General features: G+C 34.3%; 1 protein-coding gene across 2 annotated transcripts in view; it reads right to left on the bottom strand.

The window, feature by feature from the left end:
• LOC118265490 (uncharacterized) overlaps positions 1-23,707 on the bottom strand; it is a 57,198-nt gene that overhangs the window by 20,604 nt on the left and 12,887 nt on the right. For both annotated transcript variants that reach the window (XM_035578388.2, XM_035578389.2), the window contains exon 2: positions 7,053-7,259. In XM_035578388.2, coding sequence (XP_035434281.2) covers positions 7,053-7,116 — 64 coding nt within the window. In that variant the 5' untranslated portion in view covers positions 7,117-7,259. The remainder of the gene's footprint in view (positions 1-7,052; positions 7,260-23,707) is intronic.

The following is a 23,707-nucleotide window of genomic DNA, read 5'->3' as shown; positions in this document are numbered from 1 at the left end:
TTAAAATTTATGAAGACCCTTCTTTAGGTGCTAGCTCAGACATTTTTTCAAATATACACTGAATACGGAATCTAAGAAATGTTTGCAAGTTTTCTTTCTTGTGATTACCATATACATAGATTGACTCCCCATTGGTCGAGTGCTCGTATGGCTCCCTTGTTATGCAGGACCATAAATTAACTGGTAAAAACTGGGTCTTATATTTATTAATATGATGCAGAAGTATCTGCCTACCCTATGAAATACTACAGATGGGGCCCAATAGGGCTGATGCCTGATCCGGAGCTGCGGACTACCTAGCAGGTTTACTGGGGCTCCGGCTCGAAAAGCAGGAGTAGGAACGGGGTCGTTTTTAGTCAGTGAGAGTCAGACAGTCCCTCTCAGTTCGCCCAAGGAAAAGCCATTGGGTAATTAGACCCTCTAAACAAATTTCCAGCAGAGAATAAAAAGCGTTGTGCTGCCAAAGTTTTCACTACGGATATATGTACAAAGCAGAGCTAGTGACTGTTTGTAGATGTCTCTGAAAATGACAACCTTGCATCCGACTTGTATAGCTCATGCATAAGTGATATGAGTCATAGGTTATCGGAATAGGAAAATGGAAGGTAGCCTGTATTTGATCTATAATATTTTAGTGCTTATGTGCCTATTTATTTAAATCCAAGCATAATACTATGATCTGGAGTACTTTCGGCGAACAATGTATTTATTCTATGCTTTGAGAGCATGATAAGGTTTGTGTAAATAATAAAGTTATGTCTATCTGAGTAAATACACTCGTTACTCTTAGAGATACATAATAATGTAACAGCTATTCTTTTAGATTATGGTTACTTATTTACCAGTTAGATTATAGTTATATAATAGTGGCGCTAAATAGTACCGAGAAATTTTCTTTTTGTGTCTAGTACCCACTAGACACAAAAGAAAATTTCTCGGTAATAGGATGAAGTCTTAAAATAAACTAAAAAAAAAATCGAATCAATCTCTCTTTCTTCAACAAATCAGTATCTACCTAATTAACTTGATTATAATATATCTACACAACATTAACAAATAATAGATAATAATAAATAATTAACTTGAAACTATAATCAGGTATAAACTCAGGTCTTAATACAAGACTAACACGATTATTACACGATCATACGTTACATAGACGGTGTAATCTTTAGAGGATTGCTACGCACTCGACATGCTTCATGCATTGGGCACTCCCTTGAGAGAAATAAGGTTAGCTCGCGTGGGCCGAGATATAAGCGATGAGGTTGCAGGTAAATTGATATATGTTTTTATAAGTTTTTATATAGAATAGAATGTTTTATAGAATAGAAAAAGAATATAAAATATAGGCATAGTATTTGAGTTAAAAAATAATACAATCTGAACCGATACCACGGCCTCACACTAAACCGACGTGAAACAAAACTTGCATTTTATTTTGTCATATAAGTGAGGTTACCAAAGGCCCAATTACCCTTAATCACAATCTCCGAATCCGTTTCTATCTTAAAATTCCTAACGCCTAAAAGGCCAGCAACGCACATGTAACGCCTTTGGTGTTTTGTGTGTCCGTGGGCGGCGGCAATTGCTCCGGCGATCACCTGATGGTGATCTGTATGGTTATTTACGGCATATTCCACAAAAAAAAATTCAAAAAAATTACAATCGAATACAATTACCGAAAGCATTGGCATCTATACAATACACTATCGGTTTTAATTCGACAGTTTAACAAGCAACAACTTGATAAAGTTTACCCGTATTAAGTACTAACAATCCAAATATTTCCAAACAAAATTAAAGCATGTTCAAGAACAATAAATGCCAATAAGTTTTTATTCTAATTTATAGCTGTTTCTTCAATACCCACTGGGAAATTATGGAAGCGAAATATTTGTAGTATTTTGAAACTATCGGGTAAGCTCAGTTACGTGACCTAGTTTTGGTTTAATGTGGCTGCTAAACCAGGAACGCTAATTAGAATTTATAATATCTTAGCACTTTCCAGTAGTTTCAACTGCGTTTTCTGTTGTTATAATTATAGGTAAGTTGTCTATGAGCTCTTAAGATAGGATTTATAGATATAAAATAGTCAAAACGGATATTTCGATAGATTAAAAAATTAACATATTTATCTAGTAAATGCGTATTATTTTATAGTTCCCTGTACTACGTGATATAGGTAACAGATGTGAAACTTACTTAAGTAATTATGTTACTTCACAGAATACGTATTCATAGCAATGACATATTTTCCTGAGCTGCGGACTACCTATAGGGTTTACCGCGACTCCAGCTCAAAAAGCACGAGTAGGAACGGGGGTAGTAGAATTTGACTCTCGTTTTCACCTGGCCAAAGGCGGAAAAAGCCATTGGACGAGTTCCCCCATATTGCTTTCTTACAACCAATTTGAATACTTTTCTGTTCTAAATTATTATTAATCACAGAAGTATATCAAAATTAGAAATAATATTTTACACACACTCTGAAAAAACCCTCTGGACTGCCTCGTTGGCCGAGTGGTTGCAAGTGCGACTGCCGGGCAAGGGGTCTCGGGTTCGATTCCCGGGTCGGGCGAAGTATTACTGGGCTTTTTTCGGTTTTTCGAAAATTTCTCAGTAGTAGCACGGAGTCTGGAAATGTGCCCGGTATATTACAATAGGCTCACCACATGGGACTTATAACACAAATTGTGAAAAGTGGGTTTACACAGTGGCATTACGTGTCATAATGTGCACCTCTGCCTACCCCTTTGGGGATTAAAGGCATGACGATATGTACCTATGTATGTCTGAAAAAACATACCACACTACCAATTAATAGAAAATTTTCCAAGATGGCGCGTAGATAGCATCTCTGTGCAATATGTTCGTTGTACAGCCATAGTAACCTCGTTAGTGATCGAAACTTGGTCACAGTTAATAACTTGACCGAAATTCAATTTGTTTGAAAGCAAATCCGTGTCGCCATTTAAATAATTCATTACTACCGTCCTCTGTTTACCTGCGACAAATATTTTTAGACAAGAATAATGACATTGGGCTTGATTAAAAGTACTCTCAGTCTGATTATATTAATGAATGCATTGTTTACGAGCCAATTTCGGTAATGGTATATAAATATTGTTTCTGAATCTTTGTATAATAATGTAATAATAATATGAATTCATATTCGTTGTGATAATTGGAAATGGAAGTCTTTTTGTCCGCGGAAAGTGGACAGAAATATATACGTAGACTTTTCTCCTTTTTATGATAATTTGGAAGATTGAATGCTGAATAAATCTATTTCTGGGTTAACGAGTTCAGAATCTGGACTTTATTAGTTTTTACAATTAGGAAACCTTTCTACATTAATTGTGCATAATCTTAAACCACCAAGCGATTTTATATTGTTGCGAGACATTCACTTATACCCCCGAGTACTCGTATAAAAAGAAGAAAATCGTATTTTCAATTACCATTAACGTTTTCTCCCCTTTATTCACAATTCACAGAAAACAATCAATCAGCTGACCCTAAAATTAATCAAAGAATACAATATTTCGGTCGCTTTAATCCCAACCCACACAATTAACCTTTACTCAGAAAACAACAAAAACCCAACTAATATATAAGTGTGCGATACCCGATCAATTGTGAGAATTAGACAGCGGGGCCCCACAAACAAATCGTAGACATTTCGCCTTAGTGTAGGTAGATCGGTAGAACTAGTGTATCGTGTAGAACAGCGGTTCCCAACTGATGGTCTGCTAAAGAAAAATATACACCAGACAACCACCAATAAAAGTACCACTGTTAAAGTTCGAATTAAACTTATATCTAAGGAGTCAACTCAGCTGATTTTAATAATAAAAAGTCTTATTACAACTTTCGTGAGACACACTAAATTAATTATTAGTTATCGCCAGTAGCAGCGCGACAATCGCCGCGTCATGTGTCGCGGAATGCTGCTCACGAATATGAGCCTCTAGCATGGCTTGAAACTAGTCGAGTTCCTCGTCGAACAGTTACGCGAGTACGCTGATAGTATAATAATTAATAAAAAGGTCCTTATTTTAATGAGGACAAAACTCTGGAGAAAATTTTATGTGGGATCAGATGAAAAATGGTACCGTAATAGACGTCCCTTAACTAATAAAAATATTGGTCCTTGACAAAGAAAAGGTTTGAAACCACTGGTATACAGCTATGTAATATATTTTTCCGTTGGACCCCGATTGGGGTCGGGCGATATAGTCCGCGGTTCGGTTAGTCTACTGCAACTGACACGCAACTGTATATTGGTAACCTTCTGCTAAGTTTAGCACAACGGTACATTAGGCTCAGACTAATGTGTGGTCGGATAAATCATCTTGAATGTTAAGGCAAAACGGTTTCGTATTTGGTTGGGATTTCATTTGGATCTCTATGTGTGATGGTAATGATTGTGACCTATACGACTTGCAATTCTAAATATGTTTAATGTTACATGTAAATATGAATTGCTGTTCGTTAGTCTCGCTAAAACTCAAAAACGGCTGGACCGATTTCGCTAGTTTTAGTCTTGAATTATTTTTGGAAGTCCAGGAAAGGTTTAAAAGATGAGAAAAGAATTATTGAGGCGGTACGAAGACTACCAAGTTAGAAAAATTTCAATTGGTACATAATCTGTCACGTAAATAAACCGCCTATAACCATGTAACATGTGTGGTGCTGGGGAAACAATAACTGTCAAGATTATACTTTACAGGTTGCGTTATAAATAAAAGATGTCACAAAACATTATAGTTCATACTCGTCCCTATCTTTTATCTTAAAGTAACGAATGGATAAAGTTTCCTTAATCAAAAGTTTCAATTTATGCAGTAAAGTAATGCAAGCTTCCCCAAAAGGTCGACATTGCTATAGAAAGTATCACGGACAAAGTTTCAATATCGAAAAGGAAACAATTTCTGGCCAGATAAGGCATTATGTGTAGCGAACCATGCTTCGATGGTTAGTATCGAGAATTCATATGTGTTTCGACTCGCCATGGGTATTCCTTTTACGTGCGAAGGAATTTTTGTTATTCCAATTTTTCGTAGAACTTTAGATATTTCTGTATTTCACAACAGAAGGATGTTTTCGGAAATATGTTACCCTAATCCTTCAGCCGTCAAGGTCACTGACGTTTCTGATAATTTCTGTCATACACATTGCTAAGCCTGACTACGGAAGGTTAAATTGGGATCCGAAAACCTTGAATATTTCACTAGACTAACCCTAAAGCTTATTTGAACATTTCCGACCCTAACGCCATCCACGCGCAAAAATAAAAACAATTTACCGTCAATCTGATTTCGGGACCCTGAAATCAAAACAAGAATCTGTCGCCCAGTAAATAGACGTCACAAATTTTACTCTAGGGACAGCCAATTACTGGGAGATTGGGACTGACCTACTGTGGCTTAATCGTTTTCGTCTTCACATTCCAACGGCGTCAATGGAACTTAATTTACTCGTAGGGATTGTCCCTAATTTCCATTTTAGTGTTGGGACAACCCTAATGCAAGTTCGTAGCCAAACGTTTGAGATAAGTCCTCACTCGGGGGAAATTGTATCTAAGTCGGTGAACGTATCAAAAATTGCTATCGTACCTCGGTGACATCGTTGAAATTGGGAAATAAGATCATGCTACAGCTTTGTGGCGTTCGACGTGGATTTTAAATTGTAAAGCATTGTCAATGCATGTATGTGCTTGATGTGAACCGATCGAGGGAAAATGTTGGCTCATTTATTTTCTCAAGGGCAAACCTCAAATTTACAGGCAATTACGTTTTTGACAATTTCATAGATCTGTTTAAGTATTTGCGTCTGAAATCATCCCATGTGAATGAGCTGATGATGGAAGGTACAACTAACGGTTAGGAGTTGAAAGAAAATTCTTACGAAGTTATACGTATGTGAGGCTATTATTGACCTGATAATAAAAAGTAAATCTCATTAACGTTAAGAATTTAGGTGAAAATGGATGCGGACAAATTTCGTCTCTTCACTTGTTTCCTTTTAGCTGTTTGTATGGGTAGTGTTAACACAAAATAGGGATTTAAAGGCGTGATGTTATTAATGTTATGCATGTATGTACATAATTATGTATGTTATTATGTATGTTAAAGAGAAAACTAGCATGATTGTATCTAGCTGTAAATATTTTAAGGTTACTATTTTACGTTTACAGCGTGATGTGACGTGACGTATCAAGTTGTATTGCTAATGGTTCTAAAATAATTTACTTTCAACTTAATTTGATAAATACCAAGACCATTCTGAATGCATACACAATAAATCACTATGTAGGTTATCATTATTCAGATAAAACTAAAAAAAAATATTTCCTTTAATCTACTTTACAATTTTCGAACGAAATAACAGACTTCCAGAAGCTTTTCATTTTATAAGAACGCAACTCTACCGGCTGCAGGCGCGATGCAAATCAGTTGGGTGATAAGGCACTTAATTTGAATTTATAATGACCTCAATGAATTCACCATTCTACACTAAGAAACTACCTAGGAAGTTACTTTAATATTCTAATTAGTATGTTGCGTGGAGCTATGTAGCTTTCGTCAGTACTGTTCATTAAAGTAATTACTAAGATTTTTAGGTAAATAGTAAATAATCGCAATAATTTACTACGATAGACAAAAGTATAGACCGATGGTTAGATGAGTTAGTGTAAGCACGACGTTTATCACGTTGGTCGTCGAGCACGCTGTTCATGATTATAGGCCCTTGCCGTGTCACGAAACCAATCGAGTAATCGCGTCGGACGATTTAGACTCATAAGTCGTATTGACTGTTAATTTGTGATGGACAAACATTAAGCACAACATAATTTTAGACTACATAGTTATTTAGAGACGTATAATATAGTAAAAATACTTGTTTAGTCTAATATTGCCAAAACTTTTGCATAATTTTACACGTTTATGCTAAATTAATATCTTTCATTATTTATTTGAGTAATAGGTAAATGATACTTATCAGTTCATCTTAGAATACAAGTAGGTACAACATTTTACACTCACCTAGTCTTAAACTGCAGGACAGGAGGAGTATAGCAAGCCATGACGTCACCAAATGCCGCACCATCGCCCAAACGTTCCTTATCACATCACTTAAACCATCACTTGAGTCCTATGTTATCACTCATAAGCACTATTTTATCACAATTTTATTTCTATAAACATTTTCAAAGTACTCTCACGTTCACTGGATTATTGTCATCGCGAAATCTGTAAAGAAAGAAAAAATATAATTAGCTATGTACTTAGTTAATAGTAGACACTTACTTTCATAGGATAAAATAATATTAATTAAAAACATGTTTTAAAAAATCTAATTTTAGAACATGTAGGTTAACATTAGGTATTTCCGTGCATATTATAGAGAGAGAAATAACAAAATATTTTTATCTGGATTTCACCAGAAATGCCACAGTATTTAATTATTTTTATGCAGAAAAATACAAACATAAAATAAAATAAATTAAGTAAGATTTGTGCTTGCTGTAAAGCTTTTTGAAAAAGGAGGATAAGGGAGACCCCCTTACCCTCCTTTCTGCTCTGCAGTAGGACAAACATGGCTGAAAATTAAGGAAATAATAAAATATAACTGGAAAATATTGATGTGCTACAACCAAACACTTTGTAAACAGATACCACGAAAGAAATACCACCACGCCTGGTCGTAAACACATGAAACAATCCCATAGCAGACACATGAATGACAGCTACATAACCTAAAAACTAAAGATAGAAAACATTAAAAGAAAGATTCGTCCATGAAGGGTTGTATGGCATATCGTTTGAAAATCAACCTTCAAGCAAACAGAACGTAAGTTGAATTTCGCATGTGTACGAGTATAAGCAACGGGCAACAGTTTGGTAGTAAAAAAAATAAATGAGGAAATGTTGGCCGCGTTAAAAAAAATGGCGTCATGATTCTAAAAATAAATTCTTACTGTTTATATTTAGGGTTCGGTAATGTGCTTTTCTGAAAATATTATGTCACTTGAGTTACGAAGTTATAAAAACGGTAGAAGGTACTTAATCAAAATATATTCTACCGAAGCCTGACTTCGTTCCAAAACGTTTCATTTTTAGTTGATAACCTCTTAATAGTCCCTTACTTACATAATAACTTTACACTCAAATCTAATAATTCACAGGTGAGTGTAAATTCCTTTAATCGGGTTTTTGGAAATAGTATAGTTAATTTAATAAATTCTTTTACAACCTTTTCTTAGCCTTTTGTTAGTCCATTTTCTCAACACTTTATACTTCAGCCTATCGTTCATAGTTCTTTGAAGATTAATTACATTTTAATTAGGTTTCAATATGCATAAAGACGGCGGTATCGCTACGTTTACTTAGTTTGTTGCGAGCTTCAGACAAAGATGGTTCAAGAAAATTGATTATATTTTATTAAACTTCTTGTTTTGTTACTTGAACATTATGATTAAGTTTAATGATTGGATTAAGCCACACTAATACTCTTCTAGAGTTATGTTCTAAGAAGTTGAAATCATCGTATCACATTTCATAAAAATCTAAAGGAAGACGTTCTATTTTAAAACAAATTAAATGCAGAGAAGCTCTTCAAACCACAGAAACTGCGGACAAAGCGAAGAAAATTCTCTTCAATCTGTCAAATCATCAAAAAATAACCTTCCAACGGCCGTGCGTACAAAAGGCTTGCTCCAAACTTGTTGAGACGGCAGAAACACCTAGGTATTTGTCTAATACTCGGGGAGGGTCCCTTTATCGGCCCACATCAGTCCGTACATGATAATAAAGGGGTTCACCCGTGGCGTCCCCTACCGGCCAACATTTTATTCAATGAACCTTCAATATATCTCGTCTTCTGTGGGCCGTATTTCTACTAAAATATTTATTGTTCGCAGTCCGGCTGACTGATTCAATTCACTTTGGGATGGGTGGTTGTTATCAAAGATACAAATGCGTGTAAATCAAAAGGATACATCTGGTGAAATAAGTCGCGTATTGTTTGTTTGAAAGTATATGTTTTTGTGTTTATGTTTTTATGAAAAGGTGAATTTTGATGTTTGTAGATATTTTTGTTGTCATAAATCGGTAAGGATTGTCTGTTCCATAATGTAGAGGTTTTATCTTTAGTATGCTGAATATCATAGTCGTATGTTTAGTAAAATCATTATTTTAAAATGATACGTGTGCGTTATAACAGGCTCTATTTTTACTTTCTTTCACAGCTCATAATTAATATTAATCTTTGTCATATCAATTTGAGCTAAAGTTAATATTATTATAAATTTATCATTTTGTTTATTATTTTATCATGAAAACCTTTATCGTTGCATTTATTTTCAACCGAAACATATACAACAACTTATCAACGACCATTTTCAAACAAATGCGACGTAAACCTGTCTCAACTGTCTTAGCCAATAATATATTCATTCTAAATATGGAAGGCAAGCGCGCCATTTGTCTAACCCCTGTTGTCTTCAGATAAAACGTGAACCGGTTCACCTCCGTTCCCATCTATTCAGTTAAACTGTATTTCGTTCGATTTGTAACTAAGTACCTGTCGTACACTGACATCAATATTAATGACCCTTGCTTACGAAGGAAGGGAGATAATAAGACAGATAGCATAAAGTAATATTTTACCTTTATACCCCAAAAATGGAACACAACCATTTTCCCAAAAATGTATATTAAATGTAACACAACCATTTTCCATCAGTTTTAGTACGTCTCTTGCAATAGTAGGTGACTATAGTGATGCATCAACCATAATTCCAGAACCCATGCTAATATGGAGCCACAGAAGACCTGACGGGTTGCCGGTGCAAACGGCTCCGGCTCAAAGAGAAGTTGTAGGGACGGGGTGGTTTTTAGTCGGTAAGAGTCTGATATTCCCTCTCGCCTCACCCAAGGTGGGACAAGCTATTGATTTTAACCCCTCAAAAAATATCCCATTCTGTCATTGACTGATGCGGAGCTGCGGACGACTACCTAACGGGTTTACCGGGGCTCAGGTTCGAAAAGCAGGAGTAGGGACGGAATGGTTTGTAGGCTAGCCCAAGGCGGGAGAAGGAAACGGATGATTCCCCCCCCCCTCCCCAAATGCCATGCCACTGGACATTTTCTAAAATCGAAAACCAAATAATACTTCAAGCTAAGATTTTGTGTTCAACGACTTTGCTCGTGACCTCTCGATCATTGGATGTTTAATTAATAAGGTACAAGAGATACACTATAAAAATGGAAGCGTAATTGAAACTACGCAGCTATTGTGAAAACAGTACAATTGTGATTGGCAGTATTATATTGGATACGGGCTTTGCACTGCTGTGTAAACAACAAATCAATTATGCGACACACGCCTCGAATGGATAAAAAATAACAATGCTGTTAGATAACACAGCATATTGTTATAGTTTTTATTCCATCAAGGTGTAAGCAGAGATTGTATGTAGAAATATTTACACTCGTTTCACGTTTCGATTCTTTTTGGCTTCTTAAGCAAACTGTTTAAGATACGTGGCTTTAAAAGCAAAATTACTTGTGATACTCAAAGCAAATTTTTGTCAGACTTTTTAGTCACTCGAAAAGATCGGAAATATAAAACCCTTTTGCACGGTTAGCGCGGTGACGGGATAACTAGCTGCCGTGCAACGTGTAGTGAGAAACTCTTTGTGTGATCCACAAATTGTTATTTCGGGTTTGGGTGTCATGTGAACTTGTATATTTGTAAACATATCCAAGACACAGCAGAAACGAGTGTGGGGCAATGTTTAAAAAATAATATACCAAATCAGCTCAGAAAATCATTTTGCTCAGTTGTCGCATTTTTGGTAAGAATTTTCCTTAAGAATCGACTGAAGGATCTATATTGTTGTACAAAATTCTTGATATTCATAAGTATGGTTATCCTGATCGCTGGGAAGTCATCCATCAAGTAGTTTTAACAACGTACGCGACGGTGATAAATGAGGCCAGTTGACCTAAACGTTGTCTTGGCGTTTAGACGCTGACAACACTAGAGAATCTTGCGTCTCTCGAGACTAGTGATGTGTCATGTCATCATGGTGTGATGGATCTAAACAGTCATTGGATTTGTTTTTCATGGAAATAAAGAATAGTTTCGTGTATTTTTGTGAAAAAGGTTGAGAAAGTTTAGTTTCTGGGTGACGTTGTTATAAAATTTTTTCGGTGGAGAGGATACTTTGCGTAGAAGACTTCTTTAAGCGCCTTGTGCCCAACAATGGAAGACAGGACTTTAAATTGAATCAAGTAAATCAATTCTCATGCCCTTAATTAATTATTTAGTTCAAAAACATTCCATATTTTTTATCATTTCCATGAGATATATTTCATAAAACGTCTACATTCTCTATCTGTTAATTAAATAAAACTATCCATTTCAAACAGCAACATTATCTCAGAAAAACAAATTGCATCGCATCCAAGACGCAACGTGAATACCTTTAAACAATATCTAACGTAAATAAAGCAGGCTTCAGACGGTACAAGCACCTTAAGCTCCGCCACAGCTGTTACTCGAACTAATTAACTTCTACTAAGCTAAATACTTGAGACTGCCACGTAATTATTTCTCAAGATAGTCTCTTACTCTTTAAACAAAAAGCAATAAGGGATGGTTAATTGAACGGCAAGTACCCCCGTCTGAAGCAGACACGTTTTAAAGCGAACATCGAATCTACAGTTAATAAGCCAGGAAGCCAAAGTGTTTGCTGAAGAGGTTTTCAATTAGGTGGGAATTTTCAAAATGTTTGTATTCAATAACGGTCCGTTGTCCTCTGTTTATAAGAAGGCTTTGAATAAAATGCCTTTGATCGATTTCAATTTGTGTTGTTATTTTCTGTAAAATAATATTATGGTACCAGTTAAAGGTTAACACGTACTTTGCAGTCGTGATCGCGTTTGGGAGAATAGGATAGATGACATTTTTTTATTATTATTATTTAGTAGATTATCTTAAAACATTAGACACGTGTTTTTATATCTTTACTGAAACAAAATACTTTCGACGATATATTGATGTGAAATAACGCGTGACGTCACTTCTAGAGTTTCAGGTTACGTTTTATACCTAGAAATGATGTAGCTAGCTCTATATTATATTTAGATATGTAGAAAAAAAAGTAGATTTAAATAACCTTAAGCTCAATAAGGTCATTCATAAAGCCAAGTTATTCAAAACCAACCATCCCTTCCCAACCCTCACCCATTTAAAGCGAAAATAGGAAAAAATATGCAGAATTTTCTCAAAGATTTTTCAAAAGCGATAAGGGTAATGCTTATCACGATACGTTAACGAGGCAAAAACACGTGCACTTGTGGTTATGAGTCGCGATGACACCTCCCATTACTCAACATTATGACGCTTTAAGTACCATAAAACTGTGATTGAAAAATGACAAAGTTAATGTTGAGATCACGCCGTGTTATATAGAACATGTTTTTTATGTGTAAATATTATGTTCTTTGTTTAAAAACGTTTTTTTTTTGATGAGTGGTGATTTGTACCAATTTTTACAGTTTTGTATAATTTTTTTGCAAATAATCATAGTATTTGAATATATTAGGAAAAAAATGTTATCAGATAAACATGTATTTTAACGACATTTCTCACTAAAATAGACACGATAGGTGCGGCGGCTGAGCAATCGGTGGCAACGTACAGCAACTTTGATTCCCGCACGGAGCAACTCTTTGTGTGATCCACAAATTGTTGTTTCGGGTCTGGGTGTCATGTGTATGTGAACTTGTATGTTTGTAAACGCACCCAAGACACAGGAAAAAAGATGAATAAAAAGTGATAAATGTAAATAGGCCAGGGTGATGTTATAAATTAGCTTGACTTTAAAAAACGTTTAATCCGCATATTGTAACTTAACCACAAACACTTCAATTCTGACTGTAATAACAAAAGCCCTTGAAAATCTTTCTATTTAAAATTCCAAGTGCCTAAAATTATTATTTTTATAACAGAGCCTCTGATTGTACTCGAATATTAGTTTATACCGGCGAAGATTATTGCCACAAACGAATTAATCAAAATCTTTGTAAGCACTTATAATGAGTTTTGTTTAAACAACTTTAATATTTTACTATCTAGTTTATTTTAATTTGATTACAAGATTTTCCCGTAACTTTGTCGAACACAATTAATGTTGGCAAGTTTTAAAAAAATTGTACAAAACGGTTTTTAATTTTTCTACATTAAGTGTGTGTAAAACCACACTGTTTGTCAAGTTTTAATGTCATTAGGATTAGTTACTAGAAAAAATATTATATTTTCTGATTTTAATTTGTGATTATGTTGTTCCCCAAATAAGGATTTTTCAATGTGTAAGCCTCTATCTTATCATTTATAATAAGATGCCTCTATCTTATTAAATATGTCAATACCAATATCTTGGCAAAAACTTAACAAAGAAACAATCCTATTTTCTAGGATAAAAGAGACTTACGTAAAACTATACGCTAAACTTTTTCTATTGAAAAACGTATCAACATAATTTTCAAGGTCATTCATCAGGTAATAAGTTAATAACAAAATACCTATCAAATCCTAGTGAACTATAATGGAATCTTGTAAACTTATGCTTCATTTAAATCTTGGCACAGCAAACTATCCTGAGGGGATCCAGAATACGTGATTACCTTCCTCAAGGCTGTATCTAAATATCGATTCAGGGTTCAACGTAATTTTCAAGGTACAATATTAACCTCCAGATTCTAAAATTCTAGTCACAGCAAAATCCAACTTATGCTGACTGTCTAGAGTTGAATATTGTGAATCTTTAACATCGCAGTTGTAATTCTTATAATTTTCTGTTTTAGTTTATTCTTTGTAGTATTCATAATAATACAAGAAATATTGAATATAACCTTCTATGTATATATTTACGTTCAAACTTCTGAAGTAATGATATTGAATAAGCAGCTTCTGCCAGCGGTTTCGCCTACGTTCCCGTGGGATAAAAATAATCTTATCACCCAAGTCAGCTCATATCCTGTCTGTATACCAAATTTTATCGAAATCCGTTCAGTAGTTTCAGCGTGATTGGCGGACAAACATCCAGACTAACAAAACTTTCACATTTATAATATTAGTGTGATAAATATTATAATGATAATTGCTATATAATTTAATTACTAGATTAAATTAATATTGGTCATCGATACTGGACGCTGGATCTAGTGGATCAGGATCATGTAGGTTCTAAAATTTCTTCCTAGACATTCTCTCAAATAAATGGTTTGGTTTTTGGAACAGAAAAGGCCTGTCATTCACTGTCTGATTGTTCTTGCATCACGTGAAAAGGGCTAGCTCGAATTGTGTTCTGGTATTTTAGTATTTTCACAGTTAGTAAAGAATTGCTTTTTTTCGTATGTTAAACGTTTTGTGAAAGCGATGTTGATGATGGAATGAAATTGATTGATGAAACCGAGCGTATCTTTCGTGAATTATTATTGGTACCTATCTATTAGCTATAGATACAGATTTGGTAAAAGAATCTTCAAATTATTTTCGAAATACCTTTGGTAAAAAAACACGCGTTGTTAGATTTTTTGACGTCTCACTACTTGAAATCCAAATCACATTCTAAAAGATCTGATATATTTTCCATAATATTATCTTCGTTACAAAAACGAACAAAACAACTACCGTACATATCTGGTCGAGCCACTACAAAAATTCTTCACCAATATTTTCCCTCACAAAATCTTCTATAATTTTAATTACAGTCTGAAAACTTCAAATGGAAGTAGTTAAACAAATTCATGGTAAGATGAACCTCTTAACAGCCCCGTAACCTTAGCTATAGTAATTCAGTTTTAGGGTGATGACTAAATTGTGGCCCCCAAGTATATTGCGATGCGTATCCTACGTTAGGGTGGGCCCACACTTGACTTTGATGGTGACAGGGAAAGTGATAAATTGAATTATTATTCTCTTTGAAGCGGCTCTTTTATGAGTTCAGTGAGTGTGTAAGAGGTTTTATGTTAATTAGTTTTGCTATTGTTTTAAAATGAATGGTGGTTGGTTATGGTAGAGACGGGTCTGTGGGTAGTCATTAGTGGAATAGTCGTCTATAGAAAATTGTGATAGAGAGGATTAATTTATACTGAGTAAGGTTGAATTTTCTTGTATAAATCTACTATTACGTCACCAAATTTTGACCTTCAAATTTTGTCCTTCCAGAGTTCATCGAATTTATTTCTCTCGAAATATTTTAGAAGTCAATCAGAATCACACAGATTGATTATATCAGTGATTCCATCTATAAATAGTTGCCTACCTTCAGAAACTCGTTCTTTTACATTTTGTTATGTCCAATATTAGTATTGAACTAAAGTCCATGATCAAAGTTAAAATTACATAACCGAAAAAGAATCAAACCAAAAAAATACAAGCTCTTGATAAAATCTTTTGATCTTCACAAACATATCATACATCTTTTATTCAGCAGTAATAAATAAACAAAACGAAACGAAAATTGTATACAAAAAAAAACATACGCTTTTACGGTTTACCATCTGTAGCGTGCAAAGTTATTTCGGGTCTTCATGTAGTACGTACCTTGATGAGTTGTCAAAAAGAGCTTCCACAAAGGATTTAGTAACAAAATCAACGGGCATAATTACAAAGACTGGCGTACAATGCGGGCCAATTATTATAGGCACTGTGATGTATCAAAGCAGGGACAAACACTGATTACTGTGAGATACAACATATTGTGAGTTCTCTCGGCAAATAGTCTCGTTGTTTGTCAGAAAATTGATCTTTAGAAACGAAGCTTGTCTCTTTGAAGGTTTATTTTTGAATGATTTTGTTGGTTGAAGAACCTAAAGTTCGATTGCAAATGCGAATTCAGGTAATCAATTTGAAGGTAAAATTTGTTTATAATGACGTGACTTAAAATATCTAATATATTTGTATTGTAACTTTAGTGAGACATACTAAATTAATTATACGACTACAGCGCGACAGTCACCGCCTCTTGTATCGCGGAGTGCTACTCATAAATGTGAGACTCTAGAATGGCTTAAAACTCAAACTCAAACTATTCTAGAGGCTCGTTAAACAGCTACGTGAGTAAGCCGAAAAACGTAATAATTTATATAAAATATGTCAATTAATAATATCTTTGAAATGTAATGGCCATTTTCTGGATGGGCAGGTGTTGCTAAATTATTCCATTCAAAATTCCCAATGGATCCCAGAGTTTGGAATACACCCAATAAAATAGTAATCCACGGTCCTACCCTTTTCATGGGGACTGAAACAATAATTGACAACCTATGGGACATTTCTGCTAACCCTCACGAGGTTAGGGATATATTAATATACCATGACGTTAACGATATTTTGCGAAACAATTGTTGTATGCTACGACGATTTGATTACGTGGCTGGTTACATAATTTGATGATAATAGGTTCTATAAATTAATTTATGTAGCTGTATTTGTAAGATTTGAAATTTATTAAATCTTCTTACAAATGCAAGAATGTCAATTTGTCGTAAATGTTCTTGTAAATTTTGTCCCTGCCTCATCTAAAGGCTGGAAGAGAATACCCATGGCATTAATCCCAATTTTGTGCATATTTTTGTCATTGAACCCTCAAATAAATAAAATGTATTTGTTACATTTTCTTTCACATCGCAATGAAACTGTTTAGAAGTACGATTTTTGTGTCCAGAGTGAAGATATTTAAAAAAATATGTCAGTCTCTAGACTCCTAGTTAAAAGTGCAGCCTATTTCACTTCTTAAGCTACATTTTTCCTTTAACCGCGTGAAAAGTTCAAGTATTCCACCTTACAACTTTAACGTTAATTTTGCGTCTATCCTTTTTGCAAATGAAATCTCATCCAATTTGTACCCATCAATCTCTATTACGTCATTGATCTATTGATGAATGACTTGCGAGTAATATTTTTAGTATTCCACAAGAAAATATTTATAGAATCACATCTAAAAATACAGTATTCATTATTCTGCTTCATTGATCAAGGACTCACGTCTAGCTTTATATTGAGCTTAGTATAGGTAAGGCTATCCGGAGCTGCGGACTACCGAGCGGGTTTACCGGAGCCCTCGCTAGAAAAGTAGGATTAGAAACGGGGTGGTTTTTAGTCAGTAAGAGTCTGACACTCCCTCTAGCTTCGCCCAAGGCGGGAGAAGTCATTGGATGATTTTCTCCCCTTAAAAAAGTATAGGTAAGGCCAGTAAAAACCTCTTATTTTATTGAACATGTTCCATTAAAAAATATCCAGTATGGACTAATACTTCTTAGAAGTGATTCTAAATGAGATTTATTTACAGGATAGGAATCTTAAAAAAATATATATTAAGATCTTATTTAAAAAATAGCACCCTTTAAGTAGTCACAGTTGTACCTTCCGAGATACTCAGACCCCCATAATCCCATCGTATTAATATTTCAATTTTCGTAAGCATTAAGATCGCCAATGTCCTTGAACGCTTTTAATCATAAGCTGTTAAGGTCGTTAATACTCGGGTAAAACCGTCCCACTCATCTTGCTAATTTAATCCTTAGTTTCCTCTTACGTCACCCACGACACGTTATATAGTGATCTGCTTTTAGCTTAACGCGAATTACAGATCAGGGGTGTTATGTAGGATACTTCATATTCTTAGATAATAATAGATATGGTAAATAGATTTGATATCGATTATTGAAACCTACTTACTGCCGTATCCAAACATTTAATGATTACTTACTTATATATTTTGTATGGAGTTTATGTCATAATTGTATGTCTAGTAAGCAAATCTGCAGATAGATAGGTTATTGGAATTAGCCGTGTCACTATTCCTTAGTAACGATTTGGTCTGAACACAATTGCTTAGGACTGATTTAACTAACCATTAAATTAGATATTTTTGGATATATGTAGGTTTCTATAATCGACAGAATCGATATTATAAACAGTCGATTGTTTCGACAATACCACATACATATTACGATATTACGTCGCGTTGTTCCCAAATATTTTAGTAGAGATGCCTACTTGGTTGGTTCATTGGCGCCGGCCAATCAGAGAGCCGAACGCGCTCTCGTATCGTTTTCATTCACCCTAAACCAAACTCGTTCTAAGGCTACTCTGGTCAGGGATTAAAATGCGTGACTTTGTATCATGTCTAACTGTCAAACATAATGTACTTACAAATAATACAAACTGTCAACATTAATTAAACATTCAAAGCGTGCACTGTAATAAAATACATTGTACGCTTATCTGACTCCTACTGAAATTTCGACTATCTAGCGTAATTATTAAAACGTTAAAGTAATTAAGCGACACTGTTGCTTTGTGCCACTATATATATAACATTGTAACGTTATATATACATAGTTTTATTTATGTACAGACATACAGTCGTATCGTGAAATATTTGGACGGTGTCATGAACAAGTAAATGAGTTTTTAATTTCGTTTGCCTCGCGTTGTGTTGATAGTGTCGAATGGTCTTGAAAAATGTTTCGTGTTACGACTTTTGATAGTTTAATATAGTTTTTAAGTTATACTTGTTTTGTTTTCATTAGCGAATACGGTTAGATTATGTAATAATACGTAATAACCTTAAATCGAAAATTCTTAAGGTTCATTTTTTACGGTTTACAAAAATAACTAAAAAAATTTTTTCTATTAATATTGAAAAAGGTTAGCTAATATCGTGCACTATTCTAGAGTCTATGTCTTTATAGATAATGCCTTATCGATACCTTTTGTTCTACGATAAATAAATGGAGATTAGTGGTATTTAAGTATTCCCCTAATTTATACATACCCATAACTTTAAAGAATAATAATTAACAAAACCTGACTCAAAATTACAAGAGAGTATATTTGTTTTTGATATAAATAATACATCGAACAATATCATTTATTTACCTTCCAAAGGCCAAAAAGACCACTATCTAAGAAGTAGTTTAACTAGGATACTTTTCTGTTAACAAAGTATCTACGAACACATGTGACACATCTAGCTAACGACCGGATGGTGGACGAAAGGAAACAGGACGAAGTAAGAGCTCATTTCCACCCTCCACACTTCAACAATTTGTTGCTCATATATTCTTCAACTTATTTTCAAAGAAGGTTTTAAACTGGCATGGTCACTAACACTATCATTAGAACTTGAGATGACATAATTACCATGTTTATTTATGTCTATGAGTTTCCGATATTTCGGCACTGTTGCAATCGCCATGATCACGGATGAACTGGTGAGAACGTTTTGAACATAAACATGGTAAGTATTCCGTCTCTAGTTCTAATGATAGTATTTTCAAAGAAGACGCATCTACATCGGACCACAGATCTAATTTTATGGCTGTGAGACTACCCTTTTAAACAAACCAGAATTTTTAGAATCGATTCATAAACATTCATACGAACGAATTTTTCATAACAGCGCCTGAACTATTTTCAAAGCTATTTTTTCATATGAATGTGTAAAAAATTAAGTTAGGGAGTATCCCATATTTTATTTCCTATCTTTTTTTTTTGAGATATGTCATGTAGGATAGGTCGTGGGGTAATTTTGTATGGGTTGTGATCCTTCTTCTTTAAAAGAATAATAAAAAAGTATTGAGCAAACTTCAACGCCTACTACCCTTTATGTATAGAAGGCGTGAAATTATGATATAAAACGGTGTCAGTAGTTAGGTAATACTCGTTATATACGTGGTAATTAAGTTGCTATTCGTACATTTTTGTCCTCCCTTTGGGAATCAACAAACATGGTTATTACCCCATTTAGTAATTTGTATTTCACGATTACGTTGAAAATTAAGTTGTCAAAAGTTACGATGTAATGAATTTACCACTTTACAATGTACACCTATTTTTTAAAATTTGTATAATAGGTTACATGTAAATGAGGGTGAACCTATTGCCATATACTAGGCACAATTCAAAGCTCCGTGCTACTACTGAGAAATTTTCGCAAAACCGAGACCCCTTGCCCGGCAGTCGCACGTGCGACCACAACTATCTAGGCAGTCGTAAATAATTATATTAGGTGTTGTAACCTACATTAGAATACGTATAAACATATATATGTAGATAATCGTATTTCAGTACTATATGTAAATGACCCGTTTGTGTCGCAACCATGAATAAAATGTTGTTTAATGTGCGTTACGCATGCAAGCCCTAGAAAATATTAGCTCTAAAATAGTAGCCTAGTTTGTTCTAGATTTAATTATAGTGTACCTAGGTAAGCTGACCAGTGTTAGATATCGTGTTTACCACCGTAGATACATGTGGAAATTAATTGCCTATAACCTAAACTGCCCATACATCATTGATACTTAGTTGAAGTTAGGTAAGTAAATCATGTAGCCATTTTGAACAGTAGTGGTAAGTATCTCTTGTATTCTAGAATATTCTATGTATAAACTATATTTTAGAGTGTATATTAAGAGTTATATCTTGGATTTGTCCTAATAAAAAGTGTTTTATAAAACTGAAACTTGACTGATATGAAGAATTTTAATCATCGTTACTATCGTGAGATATACTAAATTAACTAAAAATAACGGTTTACTCACGTACATTCATGGAGAAAAGCTCTACTAGTTTCGATTCACAGAGGGACTTATCATAAACAGCGTGCGCAGACGCGGCGACGCCGCGCAGTCTACTGAGAAGACCAGTAGAGCTTTTTAAATTATTGTGTCTCACGATAGATATTATAAAAATGAATACATTGCTCGACACAAGTACAATATTATTTTTATACACACCTTATACAATAAGTGATATGAAATACTAAAAGAACAAATCACACTAACACAAGTAGATTATAATTGTAAGTCAGTCTTACTTTTGCTAAAAAAATTTTCTTTGAACGTAAAATATCTGAATTAATAAAGCAAAAGTCTTCCTCTAACTTAAGAAAATATCTAAAAGGGGAAAAAGATTTAAAATTCCACCTTCTAATAGACACGAACGACATTATGCCTTTCCGGAGCCATTTTTATTTTATCTGAGGCATTGTATTTAATATTCATGAGCAGTGCTTATACATTCACAGAAAAATGGCGGCTGTTACTTAATGAGCTGCTAATAATGATAATTACTGCTTGGAGCTTTCTCTTTATTTCAGTAGCTACCTAGTTACTTGTGGTATTAGTACTGGTGTAAAATTGTTTCTAAATGAATAAGTGAATATTGGCTGTTAAGGAATATATTAGCAGGTATGTAGTCTGAATGTACTTTAAACCTATATTCTGGTCTACCGAAATTCAGTATAATGTGATACTCATACTAATATTATAAAATTGTAAGTTTGGTTCTTTGGGTGTTTGAATCATGCTGAAACTACTAAACCGATTTTGCTTTGAGCTGACTTGGGTGATAGGATACTTTTAATCCCACGAGAACGCGGGCAAAGCCGCTGGTAGAAGTTATTAATCATTTATTTTTAATTATGTCCGTAAACCACACAAAAAAGGTTAAAGATGGCTGATACAACTATGTTTTTATAAATTCATAGCACCAATCACAAAGTTTCGTTACTTACAAAATAGTGGATTTGTATGTCTAGCACATATCGATCCCGTTTACGTATCGAATATGCAACACAGACTACAAAGTAAACAATTGACAGTCATGTCAATGCATATATTGCGCATACATAGAATAAACTCACAGCGATCACACTCCCTAGCAACTCTACATATTTTTTATTTTTAAAAGCAAATCGCGTGTCGGTCAATATAATAGAATATTCTGTTTGTGACAGTCAAAAACCGTTCGGGTCAGATTTATTCTCAAAATAGATTCACCTTTCAAATGTTATATCCAAACGTATCCACGTAAAACCGTGTTATTCTAAGCAATGTCAACCGCCATTCATTGAGGTTACCTTCATGGAAAATTTCTGGAATTTTCTCGAAAATTTCTAGTTTTATGTACGAAAAGGTGGAGGTACCATTATACGTCCGTAGACCACGGAAAAATGTGCGGTCATCTAGATTCATTGGAGGTACCTACGGCTAGTGCAAGACCTAAGCTGGCCCCATTTTTCCTACATTTCACCTGCTCTTGAGTAAATGGGAGTAGACAAGTTTAGAGTAACATTTTAGTTGTTTTAAAGTATAATGAAAGGTCCAAAAATAGACTTAATAACAATATAATAAATTCATTTATTCAGTGTCAGGCGACACGGCTTTAGATGGTGATTACAGAGGAATTATTATTCATTCAAGAGAACAGTAAAGTAGCGAAATTGCCAAATTATATTGTATTACAAGGGCTTTCTGTTATGCCCATGAGAATGCTACTGTGAACTAATAAAATTATTCTAAGTTCAGATACCAAGTACTTTTACTTACGCTTTCAAAACCATAAACCTCTCAATAAACCCACATGGATAGAACTTTAATTCCTTCACAGTTTCTAGAACATTTCCTATAACTAGTTCACATAGACGATGGCACATGAAACTGTAATTTTCCAGGCTACGTTGATCCTCTAATTGAGCAAAAAGCTACATAATAGGAGGTCAGCAATTAAATGGTCACTCTGACATACCGTTGACGGTACATTTCTCTCACATTCAGTTCAGTTTTACCAAAGTCCGCTCATTTGTCCACTGTCCTGCTATTAAGCACATTTAGGTGGGCGCCTGCAAAACTACACTTTACACTAAATGACGGCAAGAGTTTTTCATTTGTTTACATTTTCCTTTTTGTTTTTTTATTTAGTTGTACAAGTTTTGAGAGGCATTTTTTGTGGACATACTCTGACGCTTGAAGGGACAGTTAGAGGACTTTATGTGAGAAGTTAACGTTTCTATTGTCAAAACTACTTTCGTCTGCGACAATTTGCAGATGTGACTCTATTATTACAGGCTAACTTCATGTCACGGGTATGATTGAGGAAAGCAACTGTGAATGATAAAAAAAAAAAGCAATAAGATTAAGTATTAACTTAATACGGAGAATGAAAAGTCTGTTAGAAGTAGTTGCATAAATAAATGAAAATATGTATATCGAATCTTTAAACTAGTGACTCTTAAGCTATCAAAGTAAAAAATATTATTACTTAACATATACATAATTCAACATCGAATCTTTCGACTCCAGATTCAAAAGAAGAACCATTGTACCAGAAAATGACTTCTCGCAACATTATGAAAAATAAATCAGGCTCCGTCAAATGCATAAAACATAACTTATTTACGGGACAACAGCTCTAGATAATTCCGATAACTTTTTATTATATCATTCTTTTTTAATTTATATTTAATATTCAATAATGCCTCAATATTATCTCTTGGGAGTTCCCCTCATTTTTATGCGCCACCTGAGATTATGATACCGCCTTGTCAAATTATCTTGGTTTAAAAGAGGTTTTATTTATTCATGAGATATTTTAACATACCCTGACCTCTGGGAAAAGGACGCAACCGCGGCTTTCGTGTTTGCGAGCAGCCTATTCAAAATTACTGGTTTTTTTTCTTTTGTGCTTTATTTCGACGAAATTGTCATCAACGACCACTTCGAGAGAGATATTTTCATTAGAAAATTCATCTTTTTTAACAATTACTTTACATTTTTTCGTTACAGAATCAGAATAAATTATCCTTGTTGTGTTTATAGAAGATTGTTGGTACGTA

Source organism: Spodoptera frugiperda, chromosome 28, assembly GCF_023101765.2.
Source record: "Spodoptera frugiperda isolate SF20-4 chromosome 28, AGI-APGP_CSIRO_Sfru_2.0, whole genome shotgun sequence".
Classification (NCBI taxonomy): Eukaryota; Metazoa; Arthropoda; class Insecta; order Lepidoptera; family Noctuidae; genus Spodoptera; species Spodoptera frugiperda.
Note: the sequence above shows the minus strand (reverse complement) of the source record. Positions and strands in the feature narration are given on the sequence as shown.